Source organism: Octodon degus, unplaced genomic scaffold (genome assembly GCF_000260255.1).
Source record: "Octodon degus isolate 3935 unplaced genomic scaffold, OctDeg1.0 scaffold00058, whole genome shotgun sequence".
Lineage (NCBI taxonomy): Eukaryota > Metazoa > Chordata > Mammalia > Rodentia > Octodontidae > Octodon > Octodon degus.
The window spans coordinates 4,284,749-4,300,461 of record NW_004524634.1 but is presented as its reverse complement, the minus strand read 5'-3'; the positions used below and the strand labels follow the sequence as shown (position 1 = coordinate 4,300,461).

Genomic DNA, 15,713 nt, shown 5'->3' with positions numbered 1-15,713 from the left:
GGCTCGGCCTAGCCCAGCCCGCAGCGGCGGTGGCCGGGTGTGCGGGCGGCGGTACTCGTAGCGGACTCCTGAGCGCCATCCGCCGCTGCCGAGTTTGTCACCCTGGCCCGGTGCCTTTGCCCGGCGCTGCCAACCCTCGCCCGCCGCTATGGCCCTGGTGCGGGACGCCGAGCCGGCCTCGGGGCCCTCCCGCTGGCTGCCCACGCACGTCCAAGTGACAGTGCTTCGAGCCCGAGGACTGCGGGGCAAGAGCTCGGGCGTCGGCAGCACCAGTGACGCCTACACCGTGATCCAGGTGGGCCGCGAGAAGTACAGCACGTCGGTGGTGGAGAAGACGCAGGGCTGCCCCGAGTGGCGCGAGGAGTGCTCCTTCGAGCTGCCTCCCGGCGCCCTGGATGGCCTGCTGCGGGCGCAGGAGGCCGACGCGGGCCCGGTGCCCTGGGCTGCGGGCTCAGCCGCCGCCTGCCAGCTGGTGCTCACCACTATGCACCGCTCTCTCATCGGCGTCGACAAGTTTCTGGGCCAGGCCACCGTGCCGCTGGACGAGGTCTTCGGCGCAGGCCGTGCCCAGCACACACAGTAAGTTGGGGTGCGGGGTCTCAGGAGCGGTTGAAGGTTCCCCTGGGTGGGGACGATGGGAATCAGGACCAAGAACTTCGGTCTTGACGGCGAGTCCCTTGTCTCGTGCTCAAGGCTGCAAACCGACACACAGAAGTTGGTTCTTAGCCTTTTGGGGTCCTACTAGATCCACCTAGCTTGGGCTGTGGAGGGTCCCTGGGGAATTTGAGTGGTAACCGAACTTTAGGAGTAGACTGTCAAGGAAAGTTAGTAGAGGGGCTCTGAGGCTTTGGGGCTATAGGAAATTTAGGATCTTCAGGCTTGTCTCCCTTCCTCGAAGGGGAAGGAACCTGAGGCTCTGCTCTGAACCCCAGCCCGTGAGGGAGTGAAGAGGTTGCCTTGTTCTGTGGGGTAAGGAAAGTGAGGCCACCCCACCAAGCCTGGAGGCTGTGCCAGACAGTTGCCTATTCTGTGATGTGCTCCTCCTTCTAGAGCAGCTAACCCTTTCTCCCCTTCACCCTGATTTTGTGTCTGGGATCCCTAGTGTGAAGATAGGAGGATCTTTTTAAGTAAAGGAAGGTAAGACTTGGGTCAGGCTTAGAGTGACCTGTCTGCCCTCTCCAGGTGGAAACAGGTTAGTTCACAGCAATAGATCATCTCCTGGTCACTTCCCTCAAGAAGAGCCAGCGATTAAAAAAAAAAAAAAAAAAAAATCATTTATTTTGGCAGCATTTAACATTCCCTGTGTTAAATCATGGCTTCAGACTTGAAGCACCATTTCCTGCTTGGGGCTCGGGTGGGATCTGGAAGCGTCACCAGGCCTGAACACCTGCTGTGGGTCATGCAAGTGGTTAACTTGGGAGTGGGGGGGGGAGCAGGGGTGTGCCCTAGGTGGGGAAGGGTGCCCCAAGTCCTAGTTGGGGGAATGGTACCCACTGAATAAATCTAGGAAGGCTTGCTGGAGGAGACGGATGAGCCTTGAAGCTGGTGTGGGTGAGCATAGAAAAGCAGGCTTTGGGTAGAAAAGGGTCTGACCTTGAATGTTTTTCTTAAGGAAGGATCTTCCTGGCTGGCTCCCTGCGGCCTGAGATGGGAAGTGGGGTAGTGCAAGGGCAGGTTCCAGGCAGGGCTGTGACCTGGCTCCACTTGCCCCCTCCCCTGGCCTTCTCCCCACCTTCCCTCATGACTTGCTGTTTGGCTGCTGGGTGTGGGATCCTGTGGTGCTGCTTGGCCCTTGTTTTGTTTTTTTCCTCCCAGTTTCTGTCCTCTCCCTCCTTCCTGGCCCAGAGAACCCAAGGAGGCAGTTGTGGACTGGAATGCTCTGCCCTGGGTCTCTCAACCCTTGCTTTTTCAGAAGTGCCTGTCCCCATGTCACTCTACCCGTTCCCCGTGTTCTTCACCCTCCACTGGGAGCTCTTCTTTCTCAATTGGTAGATGATGTATCTGGTATGTGTTCTGGTGAGAGAAGGGGGACTGAAAGAGACAGAAAAAAAAAAAAATCTCTAGCTTACAGGGAGGAGCTTCTTTGATTTTTCTTTTTTTTTTTCCTGAGTTTTTGGCCTCCAGCTCTTTCTTCCCTGAGCTGACCCAGCCTGCAGATTCAGGTGGGTCTGTTTGCAGCCAAGAAAAGTGCATCTGGGAGAATTTGACATGCACAACCCCTTGATGTGAATGAGAGCCTTAATTTACTTTATAGAAGTCATCTTTTCCGCTGGATTGCTCCACACCCACCTGGCTGCCTTTCCTCTGATGCATTGGCCAGGGTTATTTATAGAGCCTGGAGGGGGCAGCAGTAGGGTGGAACACCTAGTGGGGTGGGCAGAGGACAAGTCCTGAAATTGGGCTGCCACTCTAGCTCACTAGACTAACAGCATGTCACCCCTGCTCTGGTCCCCCTCCTTGGGCTCTAGTGACCACTGCTGGTGGTATTTCTTGAGGCACTTTGGCATAGACTGCCTGTTGTCTAGTCAGGATGGAGCTTCATGGAAAGTCCAGGATGTACCTTCTTCAGCTTTGGAAAATGTTGGGAAACAGTAGTATTCATGTTTACCTCCGGGATCCAGCTTTGCTGGCCTCAGCAAGGGCCTGTGGTGATCCTCTGTCACCCAGTGGCCCTGCGTTACAGAGAGAACTGGACTGAGAAGAGCAGGTTCCTGACTAAGAGACTGACTGGAGTTGTGTAAGAACAGACCAGAGTCTTAAACCTCCTACCTTATGTCAACTTCAGGAAACTCTTGGAGCCTCAGTTTTTTCATCTGTAAAATAGGGGATAATTTATACCTTCTTCCCAGGGGTGATGTTAGAGATGAAATGAGAATGTAGGTGAAGCCCATAGTGCAGGCCCTGATATGGTAGAGGGCAGGTGAACAGCAGTGATGGTGGAGGGAGGTTTTGGGCACATGGTCAGACAGTGCTAGTCTGGAAGATATCCCATGCTATGGAAAAGCTCCTCCTTATGTGATAGGGGATATAGTCAAAAACCTAGAGCTTGGGAAACCCTAGGGATGTGGGAGGTGACAGGAGTATGGGAGTTCTCAACCAAAGGAGCTCCCCCTTCACAGCCTCTGTCATTCTCTGCTGCTAGAGACTTGACAGCCAGGGCTGGCTTGGGAAGCAGGTGTGGTCCCGAAGCCAGGCTCAGATTTGGCTGTGGCTCGACAGCTCTCCTTCCTGGCAGCCTTGCCTCGGTCTGCTACTGTCCTGGGGGAAAGCAGGATAACACAGTACTGGAAAATCTGGTGATAATGTTTTATTCCCAGTGTTGTCTTACTAGTAGGCAGGCTACATAACCTGTTTTCTCATTTCTGAAAAGGTCATGCGCCATAGTTATTGTGAGTTGCACAGATTGACTGAGATACCATCTGTAAAAGCCCTAGTATAGTTCCAGACACAGATGCTTTCAAAGTGGTAATGCTGGGTTACGCTGGTGCCTTGCCTCATGTGCTGGTGGTGGCTGAGGTTCTAAGTGTTCCAGTGGGCCCTGAAGATCCTTAGCAGGTGGCACTCTGAGGTGAGGGATTTCACTAGAAGGTTGCAAACAATAAGGGGAAATTCTCAAGACAGAATTTAATGTGGTACACGAGGGCACTTGGTAAGACCCTCTTCCCCTCAGTGGACCCATACATGGGTGTTCATGGTTCTAATTAGTCTGAAAATCCTGAGTTGCCTCTTTGTAATTCTTTTCTAGCTCTTCCTAGCAAAATTATTTCCGGCATTCTCCAGTGGGCGCCTGTCTGGCTCCTGAGACACATGGGCTACTCTCTGTGGGGTCAGTGGGTCATTTGGACCCTTTTGGCTGTTATGGTATTGTTATGGTGGGTTGTAGCCCCAGGCAAATGTCCCTGAACTTGTGTCACACAGGCCTGGGATGGAAGAAGCAGCAAAGGTTTTGTAGTGGGAAGCTAGGGAATCTGCCATTTGGGTAGGGAAGCTCTGCTCTTGGCCTTCTGGGAGGGCTGGTCTGTGAGTGTTTTGGGGGAAGAAGGGAAGTAATCTTTCTATGTAGATCCCTACATCTGCCTTTTCCCTTAGCCTGGTGAGGTGTAAAGTACTCAGCTTGTAAAGCCTGGAGTACAGAGGCCTATTAGATCAGAAGCTAGAGGCTGTTGCCTTGGAAATGCTGAAGCTGTGGCTTCCATTTGGGTTGGGACCAGTTGCCTTTTTTCCATCACAGAGAACAAAATTTTTGTGACCATAGATAGGCTAATTGTGTTCCTCCAGAGGCACTGACAGCCCCTGCCCCAGTCTGTGCCTTTAGGGGCTTTTTTTTTGGGGGGGGCGAGGGAAGCTCAGGGAGGACAGAGATTTAGAATTAGTACTTCTGCCTGGCTAGTAAGAACATTCTGAGACCTCTTTAAAGAGTTGTTTTGGGGGTCCTGGGAAGCACCCAAGGCAAATGCAGTTTATTAGCCAAAGGGTGGGAGGGTCTTTAGAGGGTTATTCCCTAAACCTCCAGGGGACATGCATGTAACTGTGGTGGGCAGATGGTACTCAACCCCCCAGCCCTTTGTCATTGGTGCTGAGGTGTGACCCTGCTCTTTAGACACTCTGGGTTTGGCTCCTGCTCCAACCTGTGGCCTGGAGTCCAGGCCTCTGAGGCTGCTGAGGAAGGGTGTGACTGCCTCAGGAACCAGGCCATAAGGACACACAGGTTTCATCTCCTGGTCCTGGGGCTGATTTTATTTGGGATTGCTGGAGTGGCAGTGTCTGGGGAAGTGGGGTGGAGTAGGAAGTGCGACTCTTCAGTCAGCCTGAGCAGCTCCTCCTCATGGAATAGTGGCTTCCTCATCCCTCTACATCTGGCCCTGGCCCTGAGCCCTGGGCCTGTGTCAGCCCTATCTCAGCGATGCATCCCTCTCCCTGTGGGCAGCTGGGCCTGAGGTGTACCTAAGCAGAGCTCTATCCCTGGTAACCTTGAGCGCTGTCCTTTGCTTCTGACAGCAGCTGCCCACCCATCTTGTTATTGCTGGTGCTATGACTCGCTGCTGCTAAAGCTGTGGTCTGGCTTTGTCCAGATGTTTCCCTTGCCCCTCCCACCCTGAGCTGGAACAGATGATTAACACATTAGAAGCTGTGGTTGCTCTGTGGAAATCAGTCCACAGCTTTTTTTTTTTTTTTTTCCCTGTGTAGAATGCATATCCCTTCTCTGGCACCAAGTGATAAAAATGTGTCCCCAGCATGAGTCCTCTGTGCTCCCAGCAGTCCTATGGGGGAGTCTGGTGACCTTGCTCTTTCTGAGCCAGGCTGTGGTTGTTTCTTCCTTCAGGAAGGAGAGGGGATTTGGCAGGGTACCTGGAGACCTCCACCATGGGGCTGGGCCAGCCAGCAGTGAGCAGGGTATCTGAGTGGGGAAGCCACAGAGGTGGGGGAGGTTATCCAGGCCATCTTGACCTTCCAGTTCAGCTAGGAGGGGAAGCACAGCCCTTGCTCAGGGAATTCCAGGTCACAGTGAGAAGACAGCTTTGCGTGTGGAAACTGAGGCTGGGGAAGGGAGAGGAGAGGAGGGCTGAGCTGCACAGCGGCTGGTGGAGGGTGTGGCTCCTCGTGGTTCCTGTTACATCCCTGCAGCCTGCAGAGCTGGAAGCTTTAGGGAAGGAAGAGATGGCGTTTGGAGTCCTGTGTGCATCCCTGCGTTTCCGAGCATGTTCATGTGGGCCTTTAGTGAGACATGGGCCCTGCTGCTATGAAAGGGAAGGAGACCTGGAAAGGCCATAAATCCTGAACGTTTCTGGAGCACCTGGCCAAGGGCTCAGGAGGAGTCTCTGTTGGGGGAGATTTCAGAGAAGGGGAGGATGTGAACATCCCTATATGTGAAGGAAGTGCCAAACCAAGGGCTATATTTGGGGCCTAGATACCAGAGCCCTGAAGATGTTAGAGGAAAAGGCCCCTGGGGTCACCTGTGGTCAAGGCAGCCTCCCTGTGAGAGGACAGGCACCTGAGACTATAGGGGGCCAGGGAGATCCTGTCTGCCATTCCAGCCTTCAGAATCCCCACACCTGTTCTGGATTATTATTATTATTATCATCATTATTATGTTATTTTGTTGGTCTAGTCACACATGCAAAGTTGACAAACCTATGGTATGCATGTTATTTTTCTTTTAGGACAAAAAATGTTAATGTATGTGTTGTTTTTTCTTAACTAAAACTTTAGTATTCAGGTTTAATTATAGCACTGGCACTTTGTGATAAATAAGTAGGTTTTTCGTTGCACTTTGGGCACTTGTCTCTAAAAGGTTCATCCCCACTGGTCTAGTGTATCTTTTTAAAGCCCTTTATAGATGTTTGAATTCCATTAGCTCACAGCAAGCCCTTGTTATATAGGTACTATTACTGTGTTGAGCAGTTGAAGAACCGAGAGGTGAAGTGACTTTCCTAAAGGCACACAGCACAGTCATGTGAATGGAGGCAGTCTGGGCATCTTCTTCTCCCATGGGTCCACTCTGTCAAGGCCAGGTGCCCTGCTGAAGCCTCCTCTCTTTTCCTGCTGCAGGTCAGGGCTTAGCCTTGGGGTTCTAAGTGTGGCCTGTTGCTTTCAGGAGAGCCCTGAGTTTACAGGCCAGGCATGTGTATGTTGCAGGCTCTGAGGGTCTCTAGGGTGCAGTGAAGCCTAGAAAGCCCTAGGTCTTCCCACCCCACTGCTCAGAGCCAGCAGAGATGGGAGACCTCCTGACCTTCTCCCAAAGTTACCAGTTCCCTCACCTGACAGAACACCCCTAACTGGCTGGTGCCCGCTTCACAGCCATGCGGTCATTTGCAGTTCTGTTTTCCTTCTGTTCTGCAGCCAGGATGCCGTGACTGTGCAGCTACTGTATTTAAGCTGTGCTGAGGAGGAAACTGAAAAAAATGGATAGACCCTTGCCTGGAAGGACAGAAATGTGACAAGACTTACACAGAAAGGGCGGTTTCCCCTCAAAGCATCCTATAAAAGAGAGAGGGAGCGGGGCTGGAGAAAGGAGAGCCCATGGGGTTCCCGGGGACAGGGTGACTGTCTGGAGGAGGCAGGGATCCTCCACAGGGGAGCTGGTGGGTGGACTGGCCCGGGAGAGGTAGGAGGGAAGCCCCACTTCGTGTCCTTTATGCTTTCTCAAGTGAGGCAGCCTGGCTTTCTGTGCCTCTTATCTATCTTTGAGTGTTCATGGGGTTGACAGTCCTAAAGGTCTAGGCAAAAGATGAGAAGATGTTAGCACCTTGCCCTGACCTTGAGTCACTCCATCTGTCTTCAGGGTCAACCAACATTAGAAGCTCAGTGTTCGTTCCAAAGTTGTAGCATGCATTTACAAGCAAGACCATTGTGAGTTCCCCACCTCGTTTGTCCAGATGCATCATTTTCAACTCACAGTCCTGCATCTGAGTTGGGCCTCACTTTCCCACGCAGGGATCTTTATTGTGTCCACCTACCATGGAGTCTGAAATGAAACCGTGGCAGCAGGCACGGCTACTTTGTAGTTCTGTCCTCACTGACCCAGGCCTCCGGTTGAGGCGAACATGAGGTCAGACACACTCTGGAGAGGGTGGTTATGCAGAGTTCTTCTTCCCGGGCTGCTGAAGGTCCCCAGGGAGAGGTCATCTTGCTGGTTCTCTCCTTCCTCCTGGGTAGGGTCATCGCTGTTTGGTCCTGGCTACCTTGTTCCCACGGGGCTGATCACAGCCTATAAAAGGCCTTTGATAGACAGTAGACCCAAATCTTTATGTTTGGCTTGGCCTACTTTCCAGAGTGCTTTCCCAGCATCACCTCATTTCGTTCTTCCCTGTGGGCAGCCAAGTGACCCCCATTTTCACAGATGAGGAGTGCAGGGTCTCTGGAGATAGAATGACCTGTCCAGAGCCACATGGCTCATCAGTGGCAGCCAGATCCCTGACCTCTGAGGCCGTTGCTTTTCTCCTGCACTGCTGTCAGCCCTGTATACTCAGTGCTGCTCTCTATGGTGGTTAGACTTGCCTCTTGGCATTTTTAACAGCTTTTTCTCATGCTGGTGAGTGTAGGCCCATGGCAGCTACTGAGGCAAGCTGACAATGACAGGACTTTGGAGTTTACAGCAGTAGGATGAGGATTAGAGGACATGCACATGCCCAGGAGGGAGGGAGAGAGAGAGGAAGGGAGGGAAGGAAGGAGGAAGTGGGGGCTGGCTGGCCAGGCAGAGCCATGAGGCATGCTTCTGGAGGCAGGGGTAGCTGGTGAATGACATTTGGGCTCCCTTTGAAGGCTGGCTGTGCCAGGCATGGCCTGGTGCCAGAGGAGGTGCTATGAGTTGTCTTTGGGCCTGATAAAAGGCTGTATCCTGTCCCGTGATTGTGCTTGGCTTGCAGTTTTATAGTAGATACCAAATCAAAGGGGGGCTAGAGGTCGTGGGTGTTAGGAGATGGGTTAGCCTACAGAGCCTGAGGTTGAGGCCTGCCAATTCAGTTATGCTTACCTAGCAGGTTGTAGGAGGTATTATTTATTTTTATTTTTTTGGTGCTGGCAATTAAACTGAGGACCTTGTGCTTGTCAGGCAGAATCTGTGCCACTGAGCTATATCCCATTTTGAGACAGGGTCTTGCAGTGTACTTCAGACTGGCCTCAAACTTACTGTGTAGCCTGTGCTGGCCTTCAAATCATGGCAGTCCTCTGCCACAGCCTCCCTGAGTGCGGGAATTGTAAGTATGCACCACCATGCCCAGCCTTGTTATTTTTTTAAATGGAGCCTGCTATATTGCCCAGACTGGTACTGAACTCCTAAGTTCAAATGATCCTCCTTCCTCGGCCTTCTTAGTTAGCTGTGACTATTCTCCCATGATTCCATATCGACCAAGTTCTGTATCTCCGGCCCTGTTGTGGATTGTGAGGGATACAAGGCAAATATCAGGGCTGGTGAGATGACTCAGTGGTCTAAAGCACCTACTTAGAACAAGCTTAGCACAGCGACCAAGGTTCAATCCCCCAGCACCACATGCCAGCCAGCCCCGCCCCCCTGGTGGGCTGAGCTGGACACATACACACACACACACACACACACATAAATAAAATTTAAAAAAAAATCTTTAAAAAAAAAGGTAAATATCAGACCCTACTATCAATAGCAGTGAGAGTCCAGGGTGGATTACCTTGGACATTATGTGGCCAAGGATGGCACTGAAAAGGCTACTGGAAGAGGCCACTTGATCCTCCTGCCTTCCCATTGTTCCTGTTCTGGTTGAGGATTTTTTTTTAAAAAATTTCAGCTCCAGACTGTGGCTGTGGCTGCCTTTTTATGAAGAAGAATCCCTGAGCCAGGTGCAGTGGTGTAAGCCTGCGGTCCCAGCTACTCAGTGGGGAGAGACATGAGGTTCACTTGAGCTATGGAGCTCAAGACAACATAGTGAGACCCTATCTCAAAAAAAAAAAAAAAAAAAAAGACATTGTTAATTTCATTTAAAATCAGGAATTGCTCCTGAGGCACGAGGAGTTGCTTGGTCAGCTGGCCTTCAGGCCTGCCTTGGGTTGGTGTCGGCTCTACAGTGGCCGCCCTGTTTCACCTCCCCACTGTCCTTCCTGCTGATCTCACCCTTCCACAGCATAGTGTCAGGTCTAACCTGTGCATTGTACCCTGTATTGCCCTAGAATAAAGTCTCAGCTCCTTTGTGTAATGCTGGGGCGCTCTCCTATTTGCCCTAAAGACCTTTCAGCGCAGTCCAGCCCTATATCATCATAGCCCTGGCATCCACGTATTGTCTACCCAACCCCATCCTTGTCTCTTCCCAATGCTTAGTCAAGGTCCAGGATGTCAGGTCCTTTGCACCCTCTCCCAAAATCTTGCTCCTTCCAAGCTGGATGTGGTGATGCATTAGTGTAATCCCAGCATTAGGGAGTCCAAGGCAGGAGAATCACCATGAGTTGGAGGCTCTCCTGGACTACATAGCAAGATCCTGTCTAAAAAAAAAAATCTTGCCACTTCCTTTTAACTTTCTTATGCACTTTGTATTTTTGTAGTGTCAGCTACTCTTTATTTGTGTGGCTTATTTCTCTGCTGAGATGTAAGTTCCACAAGGATGCTCTGTTCTTGTTCCTTTTTTTTTTTTTTTTTTTTTTTTTTAAAGACAGGGTCTTGCTATGTACTTCAGGCTAGCCCTGAGCTCACTTTGTAGCCCAGGCCAGACTCAAACTCACAATAATTCTTCTACCTCAGCCTCCCAAGTTCTGGGATTACAGGTGTGTACCACCATGCCCGACTCCAAAATACAAGTGCTTTATTTTTGAATACTGGGAATTGAACTCACAACCTCACACTTGCCAGGTAGGCACTGTACCTCTAAACTATATCCTCAGTCCTCTGTTCTTGTTCCACCTCTGGCTGGGTGGATTTCACTGGTGAGTTTCGTGTTCTTCTAAGAGGGACAGTACTGGCGCAGTGGGTGTCAGGCTCGGTTGTGGGCCTCTTGCCGTGCTGGGGTGATAGTGGGGATGGGGAGCTCTCCAGTCAGCACGAGCCACAGGGACTCTGGGAGAGAGCAGGAATGAAGTGCAGTCGCAGGACAAGGAGAAAAGGCCTTCGTCCTGGCCAGAAGGCTGCCGTGCAACTTCCCAGCATCTAGGTTAGCCCTTGTTGGTCCCTAGTGGGACCAGGAAGAGGGCAAATGAGTCAGGGCCTCTTAAATACCTCAGTAGGCTCGCTAGCCATCTCTCATGTAACCATAATGCCTTTATCACATAGAATTAGCAATTTCTTGATAACCACCCAGCATCTGGTCCATATTCAAATTTCTGTGATACAAAAAATCTCTTTTCATGGATGCTTTGAGTCAGGTACCAAATAGGTACCTGCTTTTAGGCTTCATGGTATGTGGACTTAGGATACTAGTCTCCTCCCTCTTTGTTTCCTACCATTACCTGGTGGGGGAACTGGGCAGTATGTCCTGGAGGATGTGACACACTGTGGCCCTAGAGATTGGTTCTCCTGATACCCCTACCCTAGCTCTCCTGGCACAAGTCCTTTGCAAGTTAAGCTGAGTGACTCCCTGCATCACCCCAACAGAGGCCAAAGATAGGCAGGAGGGCTGGGCTGTTTGTGCCACCCAGATGTTCAGAAATTCCCCACCAATCTTTCCCCAGTGATTTTGGTATCCATTGACATTGTCACCTGGTTCTCCCATTTTGTCTTTTGTCTCTTATCGGCAGAAATCCCTACACAGGGAAGAGCTTTTGCTCTCAACTGGCTACTCTGCCATGGCAGGCTGGGGTAGCTCACTCAGGCCTGACAGAAATGGTGATTCTTAGCCTTATTTTTCAATTTGGTGATGACTTTCAAATTAAAAAATCCTTCTGTCTTATAGTACTGTCCATGGCACTAGCCATAGAAGCCTGTAGGGTTTTGAGAGCAAACAATTTCATCTGTCCAGGGTTGCATGGAATAGCTGCCCACTGACTGGGGCAGGTTACAGACAGGTGTTTTGGTATATTTCCCAACATCTCTGTTTTTGTGTTCTCCCCGCACCTCACCCCAGTTCTGGGGTTTGAATCCAAGGTCTCATGTATGGTAGGCAAGTGCTCTGTCCCTGCGATACCTCCCCAGTCATCATTATATTATTATTTGGTACTGGGGACCGAAGTCAAGACCTTATGCTTGCCAGGCAGGTGCTTATGCTGCTGAGCTAACTCCCTTGCCCTTTATTTTATTTTTGACACAGAGTCTTGCTAAGTTATTGAGGCAAGCCTGGAACTCCTAAGTATTTGGGGTTACTGTGCCACTGAGCCCCACTAATTTCAACTTTTCAAGGGGCACACATTGTCCACTAGCCTTTGACTGTCAGACACCCAGGATACCAATGAATACCCTGCAACTCTACAGTCTCCTGTTTGTACTGACTTTTATGGAAGCCTGCAGGGGAGTAAAGGTTTTTTTTTAATATTTATTTTTTTATTGAGAAATAAATATGAGACAGTTTCACAGCTGATTAATAGGACAGTTTTGATAGTCAATACACTGTACATTGTTATCTTCTTAGTGGTTATCCACGGGGAGTAAAGTTGTGATAAGAGACCTATGTCAGTGCTTTTTCCTCTCCTTCATGTTGGTGTCTTACTTTACCTTGAAGAATCTCAGCCTGTCCTTGGAGCAGCATAATCATATCTACTAAGGACCCCCGGACTCCCTCGGCCACTGAGTGGGTTTTACTCCTCTAGCTATCTGCTTTGCAGACTCCTATCCCGTGTAGAGCTGGCTGTGTATTAGCTGTGTTCAAGCCCCCTTTTAAAGAGGCTGTGTATGGTAGCTGCAGCCAGAAGAAGCTGCAGGTATGGCGGGGGCAGCTGTGGTGGGGGCAGCTGTACTGGGTGGGGGGCAGGTGAGCACCAGCCAAGAGCAGTTGTGGTGCTGGGAGCAGAGTCAAAACAAGTTCCTGCTCTTCAGCTAGCAGGAGTCCTGGTTGTTTGCGTGTCTCTGGAGTTACCTTCATTGGTATGCAGGGTATTTGAGGGTCAACCTGAGCAATGAGCCATGACGCTGGGGCGTCTGGAACCTTTGGTCAACTCTTGCTGTTCCCCAGGCACTGTGAGCCCCTGGGTGGGAAATGGGAGCAGTGCCTGCTCTCTAGTGTGAGCTCTCAGGGTGAGGCAGAGAGGAGCTGGCCTGCTGAGCTGGTTGCCTTCTGTTTTTGTTTGTTGTTTTTTTTTTTTTCTTTTCTTGTTTGTTTGTTTGTTTGTTTGTTTGTTTTGAGACAAGGTCTCACTAGGTAGTTCAGACTAGCCTTGAACTCACTGTATACCCTAAGCTGGCCTTGAACTCACAGTGATCCTCCTGCCTCAGCTTCCCAAGTGCTGGGATTACAGGCATGCACCACCATGCCTGGCTTTGCCTTTTCTCTCTAGATGGGTCTTCTCAGCCATTTTGGTGCCAAGGATCCCTTCAGCATCTGGTGAAGCTCATGGGCTTCTCAAAGCAAGGTCTCTAAAAGTACACCAAGGAGATTGAACTACATTCATCAGTATATTAAAACATTTGCTAAAGAACTACGTACTTTATTACCATATTAAGGAACATGACCTATTGGTGGTCTAGTAACTGTGCAGTTCAAAGTAGTGATGAGTATGCATCTTGTTGGCACGTGCAACAAGTGTAATTCCATGTGAAAATGTCTGTTTTCTCTTGGTGACAAAGTTCCAGGTATGGCTAATCTACTGTTACTATTGCAGAATTCATTATTAGAAGACACACTACATTTAAGGTAAAGAGTATGAGAAATAAAGATGTCATTGTTCCCCTACCTAACACACCGCACCCCCCAGACACACACACTCTAGAGAAATAAGGAGATGATTTTAGATTCTTCAGCAGAGCAGAGACATGGGGTTTCTGGGTCCCAGGGTGAATCCTGTACTTGCAGAAGGAGGCATTGTCATGAGTGATCAAGGTCGGGGGCACTGGAGGCAGGGAGCCTGATCCGCATCTCAGCTCTCCTACTTACTGAATTAAGTATGTGACTTACCCAGGGAAGTTCTCAGAGGTAAGAAAGATGTCAGCATCTACAGTGAAAGTGAGTGTGCTGGCTCTGCTCTGACTGGTCCTGCATGATCTGATAAGTCCTCATAGTGGTCCTATGAAGAGGGACATCTGCTACCCCATTTTATAGATAGGTGGGTGTCAGTCACTTTCATCTCTCTGCGACTAACACTCGAAACCCACAACTGAAAACAGGAGAGGGTTATTTTGACTCACAGTTCATAGATAACTGACCCTGAGACAGCAACAACGTGACAGGGCAGGGCAGAGGAAATCTGCTCACGCCATGGCAGCCGGGAAGCAGAGAAGGGAGGCTGCTGGGGTAAGACACACCCTTCCAGGTCAGACCTTAAGCATCCACCTCTTCCACCCTACCACCTAACAGTACAGTCAGCCCTGAATTCATTAGTAGGTGAGTCAGCTGATGGGTCTAGTGCCCCAGGATCTAGTCACCTTCCACTGGAGCTTTTGAAGGAGACATTCGAAATGTGACCCATAAGAGTGAGGAAACTAAGCATAGAGAGATTATTACCTAACCTGCCTGAAATCTCAAAGTTAATGGTGGGCTGGTGCTTAAACTCAGGCAGCCTGGTCCCCAGTCTGTGCTTAGCCCCCCCTTGGGGTCTGGCTGCTCTCTCCACCTTACTGGGTCATTCAAGGGATTAGAATGTAATTCGGTGCGTTGAATGCTTAATGTAGCGTGCAGCACACAGTAAATACTGACCAGATGCCTGCAACTGGGAATAGTTGTAAGATTAGTATCTTTCAGGACCAAGTGATGGGCTTAAGTAGGACCAGCACTCCACCTCATCTGCTTCGGAGGCTGTGCTCCTACAGCTCCTTTCACTGTAGATGCTGTAGATGCTGACCTGGGCTGAGTCTCACAGTTAAAGAAGGTACCATTTTGGAAGCTAGGACCCCTACCCTCTGGAGGTTCCTGTCTGGGGGAGGTATAATGGGGAGGTGCTGTGTTCTTTGGGAGCTCTGGCCCTCATGGGTGAGACCCATAGGTTTAACATGACAGGGGCAACCAGAAAGCATTTATGCACAGGGACAAACAAGTTCCTGTTAAATTCTTAGGTTATCTTGTGGTTCATTGAACAAATATTTGAGTGTCTGCTGTTAAGTGCTGGCCGTACAGAGGTGAACAGAAGAAAGCTAACTGGAACAGGGAGGATGGATGCTGTTATAGTTTATATCTAGATGTCACCCCCCCAATTCCTCACGCACTCCTGGGGGGGCTTTGAGGGGTGACTGGCTCATAGGGGCATGATACTCATCAGTGGATCAGTTGGTTGAAGAGTTTATAACTAACTGTGGTGTTAGCAGGTAAAGCTTTGGTAGAGAAGAATGAATGGGTCACTGGGGCCAGCGCCCGGAAGAGTCTGTGTCCCAAGATGCCAAGCTGTGTGTGTGTGTGTGTGTGTGTGTGTGTGTGTGTGTGTGTTTGTGTGCCATTTTGCTGTGTGGTTGTATTGGGGTACACATGGGGTCAGTGTGGTGGGTGTGATGAAAACCTCAGGTGAAAGACGCACGTCATTTGGGTACTCAGATAGGGCGGAGGAGGTTTGGCTGAAGAGAGACTTGATCAGGGCGAGTGAATGAACTGTGACTGTACAGTCTGGGCCTGTGTCTTGGGTGGAGGAAGAAGCATGCGCTGTGGCCTCAGGATGAGGATGCTTGTCATGGTCTCAGGGATACCAGGAGGACCAGAGTGGCCCGATTGGAATGAGAGATGCAGAGCCGTTAGAGCCAAGATCCCAAGGATGCCGGGGCGGGGGGCGGGGATGTGTGTGCAATTTCAGGTATTTGCTGGGTGGATCTTGGGCAGCAGGTGGCAGGGAACTAGAATGTGCAGCAGGAAGGTGGAGGTGGGCTGGGCTACAGGGTGACAGTGGTAAGAGAAGTTGAATTCTGGAGATTATTTACAGGCAGAGCTAACAGTTCAAAGTTTAGATGTGAGGTGTGCGGGGGAACAAGAAGACAATGCTGCTTTCTGGCTTTTGAGTCTGGACTAAGTGGTAGTGGGAGCTCAGAAAGGGGCACATTTATTTGGCCCTCACTTTTGAGGCCTCACGGTCCCCACAGGATTCACCTGGCACTCAGATGGGTGTGTTTGGTAGCTGTCAGCTGGCATTCCCTGGGTGTTGGACTTCCTCTTTATGCTGCCGGCATGTCTTATTTAGCTAGCTTGCTTGCT

At 50.4% G+C, this 15,713-nt stretch overlaps 1 protein-coding gene across 3 annotated transcripts in view; it reads left to right on the top strand.

The window, feature by feature from the left end:
- The first annotated feature begins 6 nt into the window (after positions 1 to 6).
- Rab11fip5 (RAB11 family interacting protein 5) overlaps positions 7 to 15,713 on the top strand; it is a 38,868-nt gene continuing 23,161 nt past the window's right edge. For all 3 annotated transcript variants that reach the window (XM_004634087.2, XM_023718408.1, XM_004634086.2), the window contains exon 1: positions 7 to 579. In XM_004634087.2, the coding sequence (XP_004634144.1) occupies positions 149 to 579 (431 nt within the window). In that variant the 5' untranslated portion in view covers positions 7 to 148. The remainder of the gene's footprint in view (positions 580 to 15,713) is intronic.